Source organism: Protopterus annectens, chromosome 3.part0, assembly GCF_019279795.1.
Source record: "Protopterus annectens isolate FY-2018-M chromosome 3.part0, PAN1.0, whole genome shotgun sequence".
NCBI classification, from domain to species: domain Eukaryota; kingdom Metazoa; phylum Chordata; order Ceratodontiformes; family Protopteridae; genus Protopterus; species Protopterus annectens.
This window is the reverse complement of record NC_056731.1, coordinates 792,917,575-792,936,119: the sequence shown is the minus strand read 5'-3', so window position 1 is coordinate 792,936,119 and position 18,545 is coordinate 792,917,575. Positions and strand designations below refer to the sequence as shown.

Below are 18,545 nucleotides of genomic sequence, written 5' to 3'. Positions count from 1 at the left end.
CCTTTATCAGTACATATTTATAAAGATGATATAAATTAAGTATGCAGCAAAGTGCATTTTTTTGAATGAGGGCATATTGTGACATATATATTTTTTATATATTTTATATTTTTTATATGTATCATACCATGCTTTTTAGGAGTGTGTGTTTACAGAGATGATATAAGTTAAATGTATAGCTGGATGCATTTTTGAATGGGGGCACGTTGAGTATATTCATTTGCGTGATGGAATGTCTTATTGTTTAAGCGTTGTTGAATCATTGGCATTGTAATTAAAATTAGGAAGTGATGTCATGATTAATTGGTGTACTAGAAGGTATATAAATAATTTAAATGTTTAATTACTTATGGCCTGATGAAGCCTACGGGTGAAAGCGCTTGCCGTTTTTCTTGTGTTTAAATATAACTCAGTTTATATTTTTCATATATTTATGTGGTCGATCCGTTTTTTTCTGAAAAGCCGGTGGTATGGTGGAATGGTGAAGTGAATACTGCCGAAATTTGGAATTTATACTGGATTTATGTTTATAGACTGGATTTATTGACCACAGTGTGGGCTCGAGACATTTATCTATATATTGTGAGTGTTGGCTCACATTTGGTAAACAGCAGCTTTTGGCATTGATCTTAAGCAAATACTGCCTTTGTATTGAATGAACTGCCTTACCGCTCTCATAAATTAACATTTTACACTTACTAAGCAACGTCGGAGAAGCATTTCAAACGGCTATTACTCTCTTTATTGTTAATTAAAAATATATTTTCAAAAAATATGAAGATTTATTACCTCCTCTCTTCGGTAAGACCCTCACTGCAACAAAATCAGAAAAGTAAACTACCTACCAATTAAACAAAAAGAAGGTCTCTTGTTAGTATCTCAACTACTTAAATTAATGCAATATGAAACATTCTGCCATCAAACTCGCAACAAAAATCCCATCATATAGTCCAACAGGACAACCACTCATAGTCCTCTTTGTCAACCCCCAGGTGCACAAACTACAGCTTCTGTATTCCAACTCCAGAACTATGAAAATTTCCCCCAACCACCACCACCTCATCCCCTTAAAAACTAACCTCTTAAATCAAATCTCAAACCTGCAAAGCACATCATAAAACAAGCCTAATATAAATGCTACTCTTCAAGTCACACAAATAAATCTCTCCAGACTTTCCTAACCCCACTTCAGGCTTTTAGACCACACCCAAATTTCTCACACATTAGTTAACACCAATTGCTCTTATAAATCCCCCACCCCTTTTTATCACATCTATCACCTGCTGGTCTCCTTAAATACTAGAGAAATTATTACTGATTTTTTTTTTCTTTTTTAAAATGATTCTGGAAATACTCTGTATAGTCTTTAAACAACTCTGCTACAGTTACTCATTTTAATAAAACATGAACCTTTATGTATGTCAGTACTGTTATTTCTTCTGTGATGACTGAAGATTTATGTTTAATATTCCTACATTTGTGCACTGACCTTTTCTTGAATGCTCTTGAGATAAGTCTGAAAATGGGCCATTGTGACCACTGCTCTGCCTTGGTAAACAGACACACACATATATACAAATGCACACATACACATGTGTGTGTATATAAAATCAACAAACTACCTTCTGACACTAAAGGCAATTTTGATCTCATTAAAACAAAGTAACACTGTGATCATGATTAACACTCAAAGGTCAGCTTGTGGTCATCTTCCATACAACCCTAATTAAAGAGACAGAACTTACCTTAAACGCTAATTTAATTGTCGCCAGTGTTTCTGATGGTCTGGATACTACTGACAATGCAATTACATACTCCCTTGGGTCCACTGAACCTTCTTTGTTCTGGAAAAAAGGACATAATGCAACAAAAAGCAAGTAAACAATTTGCAATTCCGTAATAGTCATCTCACATGACAAATGATCAAATGCAAAGAAACAACTGAAATTACTGTTCCTGGGTCTAGGATCCCATCTATTCCTTAGCAGCAAAGCAAACACAAATTTACTGAAAAGCTGAACAATTAACACAATTGAAGTGAGCCTCTGTAAAAGAAAATAGTACAAACAAATCTTCGAGTTCTTTTAACGGTAACAATTATATGCTTTGCAATCTAGAACATTTACCCACCTTATCTCGCTCTACCTTCCTTTTCACTATACTGTACCTTCCATCCCAAAACTATTTTTACCTTAAAAATGAAATCTAACAATGCAAGTTTCTTGCCAACTACACAAAAATGCCTTCATTAATGTAAGCAGATCAGTTCAAGCCTTGCAAGTCTGACTTAACCTTTACTTAATTTCCATTAATCTTGTGCTATTAGAATGTTTCTTCAGCATGAGAACAGTAACTTTAATGTCATGCAAACATTGGTCTGTTCTAGTCTGTAACTGAAAATGGGTCTCTGGTCCATTTCATAACTTTAATAATCATATCAATTAATGCCCTTGTTTTGGCCCTCAAATGACAGACAATTTAGGAAAAATATTTTATGCATTTTAGTGAAACTACAAGAACTGCAAGCAATTGCACTAAATATCTCTTGCCAATTACCATAAAGTAAACTGTATCACTGAATGTCAACACGACGAAGAAAAGGTGCAGAGAAAACATGCAAAATATTCCTTAAAAGAAGCTATGTATATCACAAACAGCTGATTTAGTCTAAATTGCAACCTGTCCTCAGGGATTTTATCTAGTCTGCATACTATTTTTAATTAACATGATTGTCAGAATTGACATGGTGGAATTACTTTAACTAGCAGTTTTCTTCAGATTTTCTGAGAGGTAAATCAGTTTCTTAAAAGCAAACATTTTATTTAAATCCACAGTAAACAGTAAAATATCTTACCTCATCGAATAGTGCAAACATGTTTTTCAAAGTTTCAGAAACTGGCTGCTTTACAAAGGAAGCAAACTCTTCTAAACCAATTTTCTTCCCTTGCATATTCCTGGCGCATTCTGCACATTTCTCAAGTTCTTCTTTCACTTTCATGGGCTTAAGGCTGAAAGAGAAGCACCAGAATTTTACATACAATTAAACCTATAACTCGTACTGCAGTCTGTGTATAGGCTAAAAACTTCCAGCTTCATTCTTTCATAATCCTTGATACACTTTCACTGAAATAAATACAACACACTCAAAAAGAAATAATACTGGATTGTATGCAGAGGGAGTGAAACAATGAGTTTTAATGATAATGGTTATGAAAAAAAAAAAAAAAACAATAAGACTGATCATCACTGACCTGTACCCATGTTTTCATTTATTACAGGAATCAGGTTGCAAATCCCAAAACAAAGCAAGTCAAATCCAGTACTGTATGGACCCCCAACAATCTAACACTGATTTGTAATATATTGTCCGTTAATGAAACTACATAAAATCTAGCTGTCTCTTTTCATCCCTGGCAATGCCACTGTATGTATATCAGCTGTGCCTGTTGTGATTAGTGTACAACAGTAAAGCTAAATAAGCATACTGTATCCAGTGCTCTCTTTATAAATTTTACTCTCTTTTTATGTATAGTCCTTTCAAACACTCAACTCTGATATGCTGTTAAGTTTAATTAAAAATCACTACTATTTACCTTACAAGCTATGAAGTGTTTGACTCAAAGGAAATAACTAATATGACTCTAAAAAAGCACTAGCTGAAGAGATATAACTAAAGAAACTGACATCTATGCCGGATTAGCATTTCAATAATAAATAGACAGGAAAGCATGCATATATGACTGAAACCATGAGATACAATTAAAGATGCTAAAGGGAACATGAGCATTTGGTTTATTCCACATTCAAATTTATTTTTTATAGAAGTGCATAAAACTAAGCATTTAAACAAAAACAAAAAACAAACAAACAAAAAAAACAAAACAAAAAAAAAACAGGAAAAAGGCACAAATCAGCACAATAAAATAATAATGGAAAAAAAATACCAAGCACATAATCATACAGTCTATGGCAGGAATAATAGTTGTTGAGCACTGTTAGAGGCCAGGTTTAAAAATATGACTAAGAAGCTGTAAAAGCGGGCCAATGTGAAACAGACCCTAAACAACTAGTACAGTAGAATATAAAAGCAGAGAGTTTTATAAGTAAAACAACAATTACCACAGGTCTTAAGTCATACATCAGGAAACATTAACAGCTCCAAAGAGATGAGCTCCAAGCCCAAGGAAAGCAAAACAGAACAATTAACTCATGCAGGCAACACAGACCATGTTATATGGGTACAAAAAGCATTGCCACCAAAATTGTAAACACTGCTCAAAGTCAAATGGGAAGCCAGTGTATGCTCTGTGGCATGGAACCATTATGATGACAACAAAATAATTGCTAAATTCTGCATAAACTGTAACCAATCAATTCGAGTGACAGGAAGTCTGAAGTTAAGCTCCTACAATACTCAAGGTGAGAAGAAACAAACATGCATGTACAGCAAAGCCTCAGCTGGTATCAAGTATCATAATTCTGGAAATATTCCGGACCCCAAAACAAGATGACCTAAGGACAACTAATAACTGGTCACCCCTGGAAGTTAATTATGAAGGACAATGCCACGATTATGCACTTGTGACACAACTATCATACTAGTGTTGTCATAAAACACATAACAGGAAACACAGATAAACCACTCAAAGCTGCATGTGCACCCCAAGGCCTGGATTCCCAACTCTAAAAATCTATTTTAGCACTAAATGTACTTAATTATCCAGACAATTATGAAAATGTTAACAGAACAATAATGCACAGATAGATCATCATGGCACAAGTGCATAACTCCATCCCTCGTTTGTTTGCACAGGCTTGGGTATTAACATAATTGACATCTGCAAATCCATTACATAATGCATAAATTAACCTAGACTGACATGTCACCTGCTTAAAGTAAAGGATTTGCACACGATGGGTCGGGGTGGGAGTAGTTGCTTATACAAGACTAATTACCTAATGAATATTCACATAGACAGAGATTCCCAGTCATCTGAAACCTGGACACATACAAAGAAAAGCTGCTGTTCTGCTTAGCATCGATTCTTAAGGTAGCACCCTTTAAATTTTGACAGCCTCACAATAAGGAACGACAGTAAAAAAATGCTGCAGGCTAACTGCCCAACAATAAAAAATGACAGTACAAGACCAAATATTTAAACGATTGTTTTTTCCCCACTTCAGGGATGCTGATGGTATTGCTGCCATTCAACACACAGGTTTCCCACCAAAAGTGCTGCGCTGGAGCCCCAACTTTTTTTGTCAACTGCAGAAAATCCCTGACTTGTCTTTTTGTTCCATGTCATAAAATCTTTGATTTTCTGGTAAATTACTGAGGATTACAGTCCGACGATGCCAGACATCACAATTTTACATTACTTAGACTGATCAGAAAATACATCTTGATGCAAACTCCACAAAAAGCTTCAGGACAGAAATTCCAAAATCTGTCCTGCGTCGGTTGCTGTCTCCTCTTCCATGACGTCAGGTCATCAGGGGTATAAAACATGTAGCCGATGCCATTTTATTCAGTTTTTCTTGCCCAAGATGTCAGGTGTCCCCCAAATGGGGAGCAAATATATATATATATATATATATATATATATATATATATATATATATATATATATAAATAAACAGCAATATATATGTAAATGCAATTTTAGCAACATAAACTTTACCTTCATCTAAAAGCAAATACACCACAAAGACTTTAGAATATAGTGAAGGAAAGAGAAGTTCTAGAAAAAAGGGGGATGGCGGGTGGGTAACCCGGACTGCAACAGTGAATACACTCGAACATCTACATTTATGGTAAGTGTACACAACTGTACTATGTTCTTCGTGTTTCACTGTTTCAGTCATTACATTTGGGTAGAATCCCAAAGCTATGGATGGGAGGCTGGAACTAAATAGCATTAGGAGCGGCTATAAGGCTTTGCAGAACTGCAGTGGCAAAGCCTGCCCTGGACTTAAGAGAAAAGAGGCAAATGATAATGCTTTGTAAAGGTATGAACAGAGCTCCAACTAGCAGCTTCTAGAGTGTCTTTAGTTGGAACTCCTCTGAGAAAGGCTGCTGAGGTAGATGCAGTCCTGGTGGAATGTGACCTGATTCCCTTGGGCACAGGTTTGCCATGGTGCAAGTAGCAGAAACGAATGCAGTAGCTTATCCACTTTGAAATAGTCTGCTTTGATACAGCCTGCAGCTCTGATCCTGCAGCAAATGCCACCAGTAGTTGCTCAGACTTTCTTAGAGATTTGGTCCTGTTTAAGTAGAATCTTAGTTGTCTGTGTACGTCCAAGGAATGCAGAATCCGCTCCCCCTTGTTCTGCGGATTTGGGTAAAATGTTGGCAGGTGAATAGTTTGGTTAAGAGCCACACTGGATACCATCTTAGGCATAAAGGAAGGATTGGTCCTGAGGGGCACCCTGTCCGGGTAAAATGTAATAAAAGGCTCCACAGCCATGAGGGCCTGTAATTCTAAAACCCTTCTTGCTGAAGTGATTGCCAAAAGGAAAGCTGTTTTCCAAGATAAAAATTTTTATATCCGCAGTAGCTGCTGGTTCAAAAGGAGGCAGATAAGCTTTTCCAGCATAAAATTGAGGTACCATGCAGAAGTTGGTGATCTTCTGGGAGGCCTTACATTTTTGGCCCCTCTAAGATACTGTTTTTAGCAGAGGATGAGAAAAGACGGGAGGCTCTGTGTTGTAATGAGCTGAGATGGCAGAGGCATGGATTTAAAATCTGAGGAATATTTGGCTTTGCTGTGTCCGTTCCTTATGCTTGGTTCCAAGCACAGAATCTCTTCCATTTATCAGCATAAGATTTTCTAGTACTAGGCCTTCTGGCTTCCAAAATGACATCCATCACAGATTTACTGAGAGGTGTTGTTTGAATAATTACATGATCAGCCATGCTGCCAGGTTCAGAGTTTGGAGCCGAGTATGCAGAATTTGATTGCTCTGCTGAGACAGTAGATGAGGTATTTGAGGCAAATACCAAGGAGAGTGTTGAGACATATTCCTTAGAATTGGGTACCAGTGCTGGCAAAGCCAGTCTGGGGCAATTAGGATCATTTTTGTTTTTTCCTATCTGCCCTTTAGTAAGACCTTGGGGAGAAGAGGCAGAGGAGGAAAGGCGTAGATTGATAGGTTTTTCCAACTGAAGAATAGGGCATCCACTTTCCATGCTTGTCTGTGATAAGTCCTTGTGCAGAATTTGTCCAGTTGATAATTTTGGGGTGAGGCAAATAGATCTATGTCTGGGCTCCCCCATTTCCCTGTTATCATGCTGAAGACTTGTGGATCCAGTTTCCACTCATGAGGGTCCATAAGATTTCTGCTTAGGTTGTCTGCCAGAGTATTTTGTTTTCCTGGCAGGAATTGAGCTTGAAGATGTACTTGGTAAGTCAAGGCTGTGTCCCACAATGCCATGGCTAGCCTGCAAAGGGAGTAGGAATGCGTACCCCCCTGCTTGTTTATGTACCACATAACCGTGGTGTTGTCTGTCTTTACCAGTAGTTGTCCTGGATGAAGTAAGCCCTTGAAGGCTGTCAGGGCATTCTGAACAGCTAGTATCTCTTTTTGATTGATATGCAGATGCATTTGTTTTGGGCTCCATATGCCCTGAATGCATCTCCCCAGCCAGGTGGGCCCCCCCCAAGCACAGTCTGATGCGTCCGTAGTTAGGGTTTGGGTGGCAGGGGGTAGAGTGAAAGATCGTCCCTTGTTCTGGTGACATGTCTCTGCCCACCAAAGAAACTCCTGTTGTAGGCAGGGAATGAGAGGAATCATTGTTTCCAGACTGTGACAATGTTGACTCCATAAACTTTTTAGATACCGTTGTAGTTTCCTCATATGCAGTCTTGCATATGGAATTAGTAGAATGCAGGATGCCATGAACCCCAAAGCCTGCAGAATTTGTCTTGCAGATAACTGAGGTTTTGTTGCCATCTGTTTGAAGTATATAGTCAGTTGCCTTTGTTTGTATGGCGTATTCAAGCTTGCACCCAGGAATGTAATTTTTTGAGAGGGTACCAGTTGTGATTTCTTTTCATTTATTGTGTACCCTAGACATGTTAGGAGCCTTTTTACATGTTGAAGAAGAATGTCCTTGTTTTCTGCTTGAATGAGACAGTCGTCCAAGTAAGGATAAATGTGTCTGCTTCTTTTTCTGCAAAATGCAATTACTGGTGCCAGGCACTTTGTAAAGACCCTGGGCGCAGTAGATAAGCCAAGGCAGTGCAGAGAATTGGTAATGCATAAAACCTGCCTTGAAGCGGAGGTATCTTCTGCATGATTCCCTTATGGGAATATGCAGGTATGCCTCTTAAGTCTAGAGTCACTAACCAAGCGTGCTTGCCCAGCATGGGCAGTAGCTGTTGTAAAGTCAGCATTTTGAATTCTGGGATGTCCAAGAATGTGTTCAAAATGGATAAGTCCAGTATTTGACACCAGGCATCATCTTTTCTGGGTACCAGGAACAGTCTTGAATAAAAACCTTGTCCTTTTTCCTGTTCTGGTACTGGTTGAATAGCCCCCATATCCATGAGGGACATAACTTGTTTCTGAGCCTCTGCCCATTGATTTTGTGGCGGATCTGGCCAACGTTTGGAATTGGCAAAATATGGAAACGAAATCTGTACCCCTGGGATAATATGTTTAATACCCACTTGTCCTGGGTTATTAACTGCCAAGTTTGAGCATGGAGTGCTAATTTTCCCCCCAAGGGGGCTGCCAAAAGATAAGTGCTTGGTGGAGGTAGAGGGAAGTCATTGAAACTGCTTACTGTAGGGTTGTGCTTTGTTTCCTCCAGATTTGGAGGTAGAGGCATTCCATTGCTTTGACCTGTAAGAATGCTGTGATTGGTATCTAGAGCCTTTTGAGCGGCTGGATTTGCCTTGTGAGGCTCTGTTGGACACAGAAAAGGACCAATTTTTAGTAAGCCAGTGTCTACTGAATCTGGGTGGCTGCACTTGTAAGAAATCTTTTACAGTTTGCATAGATTTAGCTTTGTCTTCCATTTCTTTAAGACCTCTTCTGCCTTATTACCAAACAGAGTATCATGCTGTAAAGGTGCATCCAACAATTTAGCTTTAACATGATCAGGCAGATTTTGCTCCTTGAGCCAGGCATGCCTTCTAATCACAGATCCAGTAACTGCGGCCCTGCAAGATGCCTCCAAGGAATCAAAACCACATTACAAAGTATGCTTTCCAATCTGTTCTGCTGCATGCAATAATTCCTGTAATTCTTTCTTTTTCACACAATCAGAAATCAACATAATTTTCTGTTTCAATAATCCCATAACATGCTGTTGATATTTAAGCTTATGAAACTGGCTAAGGCCCTAACTGCCAAGGTTGCAGACGTATAAACCTTCTTTCCTCATCTATCCAGCGCCCTGGAATCTCTATCAGAGGGGTTAGGATTCATGGCTCTAGAGGCCTTTACACCTTTGGGACCCTGTGAGACAGTTTCAGGATCAGCAGCAGGATTTTTGAATAAAAATATGTGGGAGTTAGGAACCCTGTAATATCTGTCTGGCTTACTAGGAGCCGGAGGTAGGGAATCCGGAGCCATGCTTGATTCCGAAAACACATCATCAACAATGTCTAATACAGGAGGTATAGCCAAAGGCCTATGCTGAGGAAGAAGACGGAAATCCCTAAGCCTATTTTTGGATTCAGAGAAATCCTGACTCTCCCAATGAAAATGTTCCCTTAAAATATGCAAGGTTTCTCCAAAAGAATAATCCTCAGCAGGAGATGCAGATGGGATGGATTCTTCTGCATCTGAATCCTCATAGGGTGGTACAGAAAATTCCTGATCAGAAGAGGAATCAGAAGAAATAGAAACCTGATCTAAAGATTCATAATCAGTGTCTTGCCTAGGCCTCTTAGCAGGGGGGGGGGTTGGGAACCCCTGATCAAGGTAATTAAGTCCTCAGACATTTTGATCATCTGTTTTTTAGACATAGGGGCCTGAGCACGTGGCTTATACATCAGTTTTTTAGACTTAGAAGTTGTTTTTGTTTTTGAAGCTGGCGTCGGTTTTATATAGAAATGTTGAGGCCTAAAAACACCCTCAGAAGCTGGTGCCTGCTCAGCGGCTCCGGACCCATCCGAGGGAGAGACATCCGCGGGTACAATACTCTGAGAATCTCGTGGCATACCGGACTCCGCATGGGTCTCGGTAGTGGCCTGTGACTCAAAAGTAGCAGGTATCAGGGGCTGCGAAAGCACCTCACTGAGTACCAGAGAACCAGTGACTGGCTTAGGAGAAGCTTTGTCATTGGTTTTGGACCTCGACGGTCTGTCTCTGTCCTTTTCTTTGCGTTTTTTGTGAATTCCAGTAGTCGGATTGCTATCCGACGACATTTCAGGGTAATTAAATCTGGATCCAAAATATTTTGAAGCAAAGATATACCGATACTTAATAGTGCGTTGGTAAATCTAGCACAAAACCGACAGCAAGGCATGTTATGATCTGGGCCTAGGCAAGGAATACAGAACAAATGAAAATCCTTATGAGGTACTTGCTTCCCACAAGTAATGCAATTATTAACTTTTACTGATATCGGTAAGGAGCAAGAAAAATTTCCCCAGCGGGGTACTTAGTTTTAATTGAAGACTTCGGTTCTGAAACTCCAATGCAAAAATTTCAGGAGTCGGCCGACCGGCTTCTGCTTCGGGCTCCGCGCGGCAATAAAGACTGAATAAAATGGCGTCGGCTGCATGTTTTATACCCCTGACAACCTGACGTCATGGAAGAGGAGACAGCAACAAACGCAGGACCTAAGACTTTGATATTCAGGCTGACTGAGGGCAACCTGCCAGCAGATTATCCAAATGTAATGACTGCAACAGTGAAACACAAAGAACATCTGGTTGGTTCAGGGGGAGGGAAAGTGAGTTTCTCCAGCATCAAATTCAGCTTCCATAAGGGTGACATTTACATTTTTTGAAGTTTCAAGACAAGTTATCTGCTATATGGGGCAGACTACAATTTGTATCAAATGCTAAAACAATAAACTACAAGATCCAGCAAAGGTAGAGTTGGCACCATAAAATACCATAAACGTTCTGTAGTGGAGGCCCACGACATATATGCTACTGACCCATTAAGGACATACCAGCGTTTCAGCTACATGTCTTCTGAAAGCTTGTGACTTTTTACTTTATTAGAGTCTTTACTGATGCTTTCAGGCAAATAAAGCCAAACATCCCTTGAAAGTTAATCAAATAGCAGGCTACATTACCTGCATAACACTTTATTTTGTATTTATTTGCTAATTGAGTAAGTCTACTGAGCACAACTGTCCCTTCTGAGGGGTAACCCAGAAGTACTTACTAGTGATTTGCATAGTCATACACCAGGCAAATAGGGGTTGAAAGCATCAGACAATGAACTACAGGAAGCAGCTCTTTAATAACGCATAGTCTTAACTACCTGTATTACCTGCCAGACTAAGTTGACTGAAATAATCCAATAAACTTAGTTTCTGAAAATGTAAGGGGTCTACATTTTCAGAACATGCCTACACTGCTTCCCTGACTATCATGCAGTGTTTAAATTTCAAGTTATACAACCACTAAGTATAGACAAATGAGGGGATATTTCAAAGACTGAGCTCTCACCATATGAAACAAAGTGGCAGTGGTGTATAAACAGAATGGCAGGAATGGGTATAAATGACTGTAGTTCTATAAAGCCTTGCATAAATACAGCAAAATTAAAAAAAATGTTACACAGTCAAAGCCTAATACAGTTCACCCTTTGGTGTATCCATGACAAAGAAAAACTACGAAAGTGTTTTATTCTAAGCCAGAGTTGGCTAATGTCACATGATCAAGTTTAAATGTGCACTTATTGCAAATTGTAACTGCAGTTCATGCTTGTTTAGCAATATAAAAAGTTAATTTTAAATGACAGTACATTTTTCTGGTCTTCTTTTCAAGTCTCACCAGTGGTCTGGAGACATGACATTCAGGGTTCCTTTGTATTGTGTTGCTTTTATTGGATAAGCAGGATTCCAGAGGAAGAAAGCTGCATTCTACTTCCAGACTGAGCGCTGCTGAAAGTAGCTACAGACGTTTGAGTCAGTCTGTACGTGTGGGAAGTGAAATGTCTACTTTGGGCATACTTCTTATATTTGTGTTATTCTAGTTAAATACTACAGATTCCATTTGTCCTTTATTCGACAAGTTGATGAGCTGGTTTAATAAATATGCCTGAATATTTTGTTTCCCTTGGAAACAAACTGCAAACAGTGGAAGAGTTTGCTTAATTGCCCACTCTCATTTCATCAACGTGGTCACAATGAACTAGTGCGTTATGTTTACATGCAACCCCTGTGGTGCTGCCTCTGCTATCTTGGAGTGGACATAGCACAACTCAAGCCAAATATCAGGAAGATATCAACAATATATTGTGGAACAGTTTACAACAGACCATAGGAGGTTACTCATAGGATCATAGGAGGTTACTAGGCTATTGTCCCCATGGCCCTTATAAACCTAGCCAAGAGTTTAGCCCATGTTTAGACAAATCAGCACTCAATGCCCCTGTCCAGCAGAGACATGGGTGGAATCCCAGGGGTAAATTTTCTGTTTCTCATCCAATTATCCAGGTAGTGCATAAAAAGGGGTAAAGATAGTACAGTTTTGTACCTACCATAAATGTAGATGTTCGAGTGTATACCCTGCTGCAGTCATCACACTTGGGTTATCCTGCTGTCAGGCGGTCCCGCAGTCGGCCCGAATTCCAAAGTCTTGGTCTGTCGTCGGTTGCTGTCGCTTCTTCCCTGATGTCAGTGCACCAGGGGTATATAAGAGGCATCCGACGCCATTTTCTTCAGTTTTTCTTGCCCCAGATGTCAGGTGCCCCCCCAAAAGATGGTCAGTAGATAGTACCAATAATAATAGCTTAGCACAAACAAAACATCCCTCCAGCTATAAGCAAATACACCACAAAGGTTGTATCAGATTTTAAGGTGTAGAAAGGTTTTAGTTAGGTCAGAGGGGATGGAGGGAGGGTAACCTGGACTGCCGCAGGGTATACACTCGAACATCTACATTTAGGGTAGGTACAAAACTGTACTATGTTCATAGTGTTACCCTGCTGCAGTCATCACACTTGGGTAGAATCCCAAAGCTAAGGATGGGAGGTGGAGTCAAACAGGGTTAGAGGAGGCTAGAAGGCCCTGCAAAACTGCAGTGGCGAAGCCAGCTCTAGTCTTAGAGTAAAGTAGCGTTTGGTGAAGGTGTGTACTGAACTCCAAGTTGCAGCTTCCAGAATATCCTTGGTTGGCACCCCCTTGAGGAAGGCTGTAGATGTAGCTGTTGCCCTGGTGGAGTGGGGCCTTATGCTAGCAGGAACTGGTTTTCCATGATGGGTGTAGCAAAAACGTATGCAATGTCCTATCCATGTGGAAATGGTCTGTTTTGAGATGGCCTTTCCTAGTGATGCTGTAGCATGGGATACAAAAAGTTGGTCAGATTTTCTGAAAGCCTTAGTTTTATCCAAGTAGTAACGTAGTTGCCGATGAATGTCCAAGGAATGCAGGTGTCTTTCTCCTTTGCTCTGTGGATTTGGAAAGAAGGTGGGTAAGTGGATGGTTTGATTTAGAGCCACACTGGCTACAACCTTTGGCATAAAGGAGGGGTTAGTTTGTAGAGAAACTCTGTCTTGATGAAAAATGAGGAAAGGCTCTACTGCCATTAGTGCCTGTAGTTCTGAGACTCTTCTGGCTGAAGTAATTGCTATCAGCAGGGCAGTCTTCCATGACATAAACTTTAAGTCAGCTGAGAAAGCTGGCTCAAAAGGTGGCAGCGTAAGTTTTTCCAGAATAAAATTTAGGTGCCAAGTTGGTGTTGGTGCTCTCCTGGGAGGCCTAAAGTTTTTTGCCCCCCTGAGATACTGCCTTAGAAGTGGATGTGAAAATAAGGGAGGATCCGTGTTGTAGTGAGCTGAAATAGCTGAGGCATGGATTTTAATAGATGAAAAAGAAAGTCCTTTGTGTAACATCTCAGTTAAATATTGTAGAATCTGAGGTATGTCTGGCTGAAGGGTATTTTGCCCTTTAGCTTGGTTCCAGGCGCAAAATCTTTTCCATTTGTCTGAGTAGGCTTTCCTGGTGCTGGGTCTCCTGGCCTCCAGAATGACATCCATAACAGCTTGTGAAAGAGGGGCTGGCTGGTTGCTTAGGTGATTTGCCATGCAGCCAAATTTAAGGTTTTGAGCTGGCTGTGTAGAATCTGACTGCCTTGCTGTGTGAGTAGATGAGGAATTTGTGGTAAAATCCATGGTGGGCCCTGGGCCATGTTCCTTAGCAGAGGGTACCAGTGCTGGCGTGGCCAGTCCGGGGCAATGAGTATCATTCGAGGTCTCTCCATCCTGACTTTCAGCAGCACCTTTATGAGAAGGGGCAATGGAGGAAAGGCATATACTGTCAGCATTTTCCAACTGAATGAGAGTGCGTCCACATTCCAAACTTGATGGTGAAATGTCCTTGTGCAAAATTTTGAAAGCTGAAAGTTTTGGGGGTTGGCAAACAGGTCTATGTCTGGGCGCCCCCATTTTTGAGTTATCATTGCAAATACTTGTGGATCCAGTTTCCACTCGTTGGGATCCATGATGTTTCTGCTTAGGTCGTCTGCCAATGTGTTCTTTTTCCCTGGCAGGAATTGAGCTTGTAAGTGAACTTGGTAAGCCAGTGCTGTAGTCCACAAGGTCATTGCTTGCCTGCATAGAGGGTAGGAGTGTGTACCCCCTTGTTTGTTTATGTACCACATTACTATGATGTTGTCTGTCCTTATTATAAGTTGTCCTGGATGTAAGAGGTCCTTGAAGGCTGTCCATATGCCTTGAATGCACCATCCTGCCATGTGCGCCCCCCAGGCATAGTCCGATGCATCTGTTGTCATAGTTTGCCTGGCTGGGGGTAAGGTGAAAGGCTGACCCTTGTTGAGGTGACATGCCTGTGACCACCATAGAAACTCCTGTTGAAGGCAGGGAATAAGCGGTATCATTGTTTCCAAGCCGTGGCTGTGTTGAGTCCATATGCTTTTCAGGTACCATTGTGATTTCCTCATATGCAGTTTTGCAAATGGTATTAGTAGTATGCAAGATGCCATGAAGCCCAAGGCCTGCAGAATTTTTCTTGCAGGGAGTTGCAGGGAGTTGGGTCTTTGTTGCCATTATTTTGAAGTATCGAGTTAGTTGTAGTTGTTTATCTGGCATCAGATAAGCCATCAGGGCCGTTGTATTCAAGCTGGCACCCAGGAATGTCATTTTGTGAGGGCACTAGTTTTGATTTCTTTTCGTTTACTGTGTACCCTAGGCAACTTATAAGGTGTTTTACAAAAGCCAGATGTTGTAAGAGAATGTCCTTGCTTTCTGCTTGGATGAGGCAGTCGTCCAGGTATGGGTATATTTGGATTCCTCTTTGTCTGCAGTATGCAATTACTGGTGCCAGGCATTTTGTGAAGACCATGGGGTGCAGTAGATAAGCCAAAGGGCAGTGCAGAGAATTGGTAATGGGTTGAACCTGCAATGAAACGGAGGTATCTTCTGAAATTTTGTCTGATAGGGACATGCAGGTATGCCTCCTTGAGGTCCAACGTTACTAGCCAAGCTTTCTTGCCCAACATGGGAAGAAGCTGCTGTAGTGTTAGCATCTTGAATTTGGGTACTTGCAAGAAGGTGTTTAGAATTGAAAGGTCCAGAATGGGTCTCCAAGCATTGTCCTTTCTGGGGACTAGAAAGAGCCTTGAGTAAAACCCTTGGCCTTGCTCCTGTGTAGGTACCAGTTGAATGGCTCTCATGTCCATGAGAGCTGTAATTTGTTTTTGTGCCTCTGCCCATTGATTTTGTGGCAAGTTTGGCATTCCTTTTATCCTTCGCAAGGTGTGGAAATGGAATCTGTATCCTTATGAGATAATGTCTAGGACCCATTTGTCCTTTGTGACGATGCGGCAGTTGTCTATAAAAATGCAAATTTTCCTCCCAAGGGAGCTGTCAAGAGATTTTTGCTTGGCAGTTTGAGGTTTAAGTCATTGTGTTTGTCTTCTAGTAGTTTGGGACCGGTCTTCTCCTCCCTTCTGTATTGCAGTGCCCCATTGGTGAGGTTTGTAAGGGATTTGTGCTTGTCCTCTGCCCCTTTGGCGTCTGTATTTACCCCTCTGTGGTCTGTCAGAAGCTGGAAAGACCAATTTTTTTGCTGGCCAATTTCTGCTGAAACGTGGGGGTTGTACCTGTAAGAAATCTTTGACCGTCTGCATAGATTTTGCCTTATCCTCTGTTTTCTTTAAAACCCTTCTGCTTTAACCCCAAATAAGACATCCTGCTGTAAGGGTGCATCTAGTAACTTTGCTTTAACATGATCAGGTAAAGTTTGTTCCTTTAACCAAGCATGCCTACGTATAATGGACCCAGTAACAGCTGCTCTACAGGAAGCTTCCAAGGAATCAAATCCACATTGTAAAGTATGTTTGCCCACCTGTTCAGCTGCATGCATCAGATCCTGCATTTCTTTGAATTCAGACTGTTGAGGGTGCGTGCTCATCTTTTGTTTTATTTGAGACATTAGGAATTGCTGGTATTTCAGCATGAGAAATTGACAATTTAGTGCTCTCATAGCTAGAGTAGCTGAGGTGTAAACCTTCTTCCCTGACCTATCTAGTGCTCTGGAGTCCCTTTCAGAGGGTACAGGATTTTTAGCCATAGAAGCCTTAGCCCCTTTGGGACCCTGGGAGATTGTCTCTGGGTCAGCAACAGGGCTTTTGTAAAGGGATGTGTGTGAGTCAGGCACTCTATAATATCCAACTCCAAACCCAATCAGTATTAAATACTGTTGAAAAATGGTTCATGCAACACTGCCTCCTTCTAAACCTCAAAAAAACAAAATTACTACTCTTTGCTCCTACTCCTAAGTCGTCCATCCCTAACTTCATAGTAACCTCTAGCAATGGCACTAATATAGTCCCTGATACCTCTACCCGCTTACTGGGAGTTACAATTGACAACTCCCTTAGCTTCAATGAACACATTAATTCAACAATAAAAACTGTCAACAAAAAATGAGGCGCTCTCTATAGAATCAAGCCCTTCCTTACCCCTCCAGCCAGAATTACTCTTGCTCAGACCCACCTTTCCTCTACCCTCGTCTATGCTTCTGCAATTTATACTAATCTATCTAGAAATAACATTAATAAACTTTCCACCTGTCATAATAACATAGCTGGATTTGCTACCTGTTCCCCCTATAGAACTCACCACTGTCATAACCTCAAACAATTGGGATGGCTTGAACTGCATAATAAGCTACTCTATCAGCAACTTGTGTTAACCCAAAAAATCCTCTATCACCCCAATTATACACCAATCCTCACTAATCTAATCGCCCCTTACAAAAATCTCCCTACACTTCGCTCAGCAAGCAAACCTCTAGTTTCTAATGTCAAATCAAACAACAAAGCAGGGGACTCGCTCTTTTCCAACACAGTAGGTAAAAGCTGGAATCAACTTCCAAATGAACTGTCTTCACTTGCCTCCACACATCTATTCAAAAAGCATCTTAAAGAATATCTAAAGAATCATTGGCTTTGTCCCTGCTCCAACCCTGACTGATTATACCCAATATACAAAAATTTCATAACTAAACTTGATTCCTATTGCTCATGCTACTATAGTGTATACTTCCCTGATAAAAGTGAACTTCTACTCTCATCTGATAACTATTGCTCTTTCCCTATCTTCTAACCTCATAACAAAAAAAAAAAGTCTTCTTTTTTAGGAGTATCCCTTACTAAAATTGTTATTAAGTGTTTTTATCTCATGTCATTTTTTTTATTGTATCTAACAATTTTTCTGTAAACTTGTCTACTGTTATATTGTATACTTGTCTTTGTAACTTGCAGGAGCTTTTCTCCCCGGGCCTCTACTGAAAATGGACATATATCCAGTTAGACTAGCCCGGTCAACAAATGTAAAATAAATAAAATAATAAATAAAATCTATCTGGTTTGGCTGGAGCAGGAGGCAGAGAATCTGGATTTAGACTAGATTCTAAGTAAACATCATCCACAATGTCTAAAACTGGAGGGATAGCAAGTGGTCTGTGCTGGAGGAGTAAAAGAAACTCTTGGAGCCTTTTCTTTGAGTCAGAATAGTCCTGACCTTCCCGGTGGAAATATTCCCTCATGGTATGTAAGGTTTCCCCAAAGGAATAGTCTTCAGGGGGAGAAGCTGAGGGAAAGGAATCTTCAGCATCAGAATCTTCATAAGGGGGAAAGGAGTAATCCTGTTCTTCAGAGGAGCCTGAGGAAATGGACACTTGATCAGAGGAGGCATAATCCTCCTCTTGTCTAGGCCTTTTGTCTGGGGAGGGGGGGGTTGGGAACCCCTGATTAAAGAAATCAAATCTTCAGCCATTTTAAGCATCTGTTTCTTAGGCATGGGGCCTTGAACTGGAGACTGATGTGCAGTCTTTTTTAGTTTTAGAGGAGTCTTAAGCTTAGCATAAGATTTTATGGTGAGAGTAG

The 18,545-nt window shown here is 40.5% G+C and overlaps 1 protein-coding gene across 1 annotated transcript in view; it reads right to left on the bottom strand.

Moving 5' to 3' along the window:
- LPCAT1 (lysophosphatidylcholine acyltransferase 1) overlaps nucleotides 1–18,545 on the bottom strand; it is an 850,717-nt gene that overhangs the window by 86,485 nt on the left and 745,687 nt on the right. The window contains exons 11-12 of the mRNA XM_044065140.1: nucleotides 2,855–3,008; nucleotides 1,746–1,844 (exon numbers count right to left, since the gene is read on the bottom strand). Of these exons, the coding sequence (XP_043921075.1) occupies nucleotides 1,746–1,844; nucleotides 2,855–3,008 (253 nt within the window). The remainder of the gene's footprint in view (nucleotides 1–1,745; nucleotides 1,845–2,854; nucleotides 3,009–18,545) is intronic.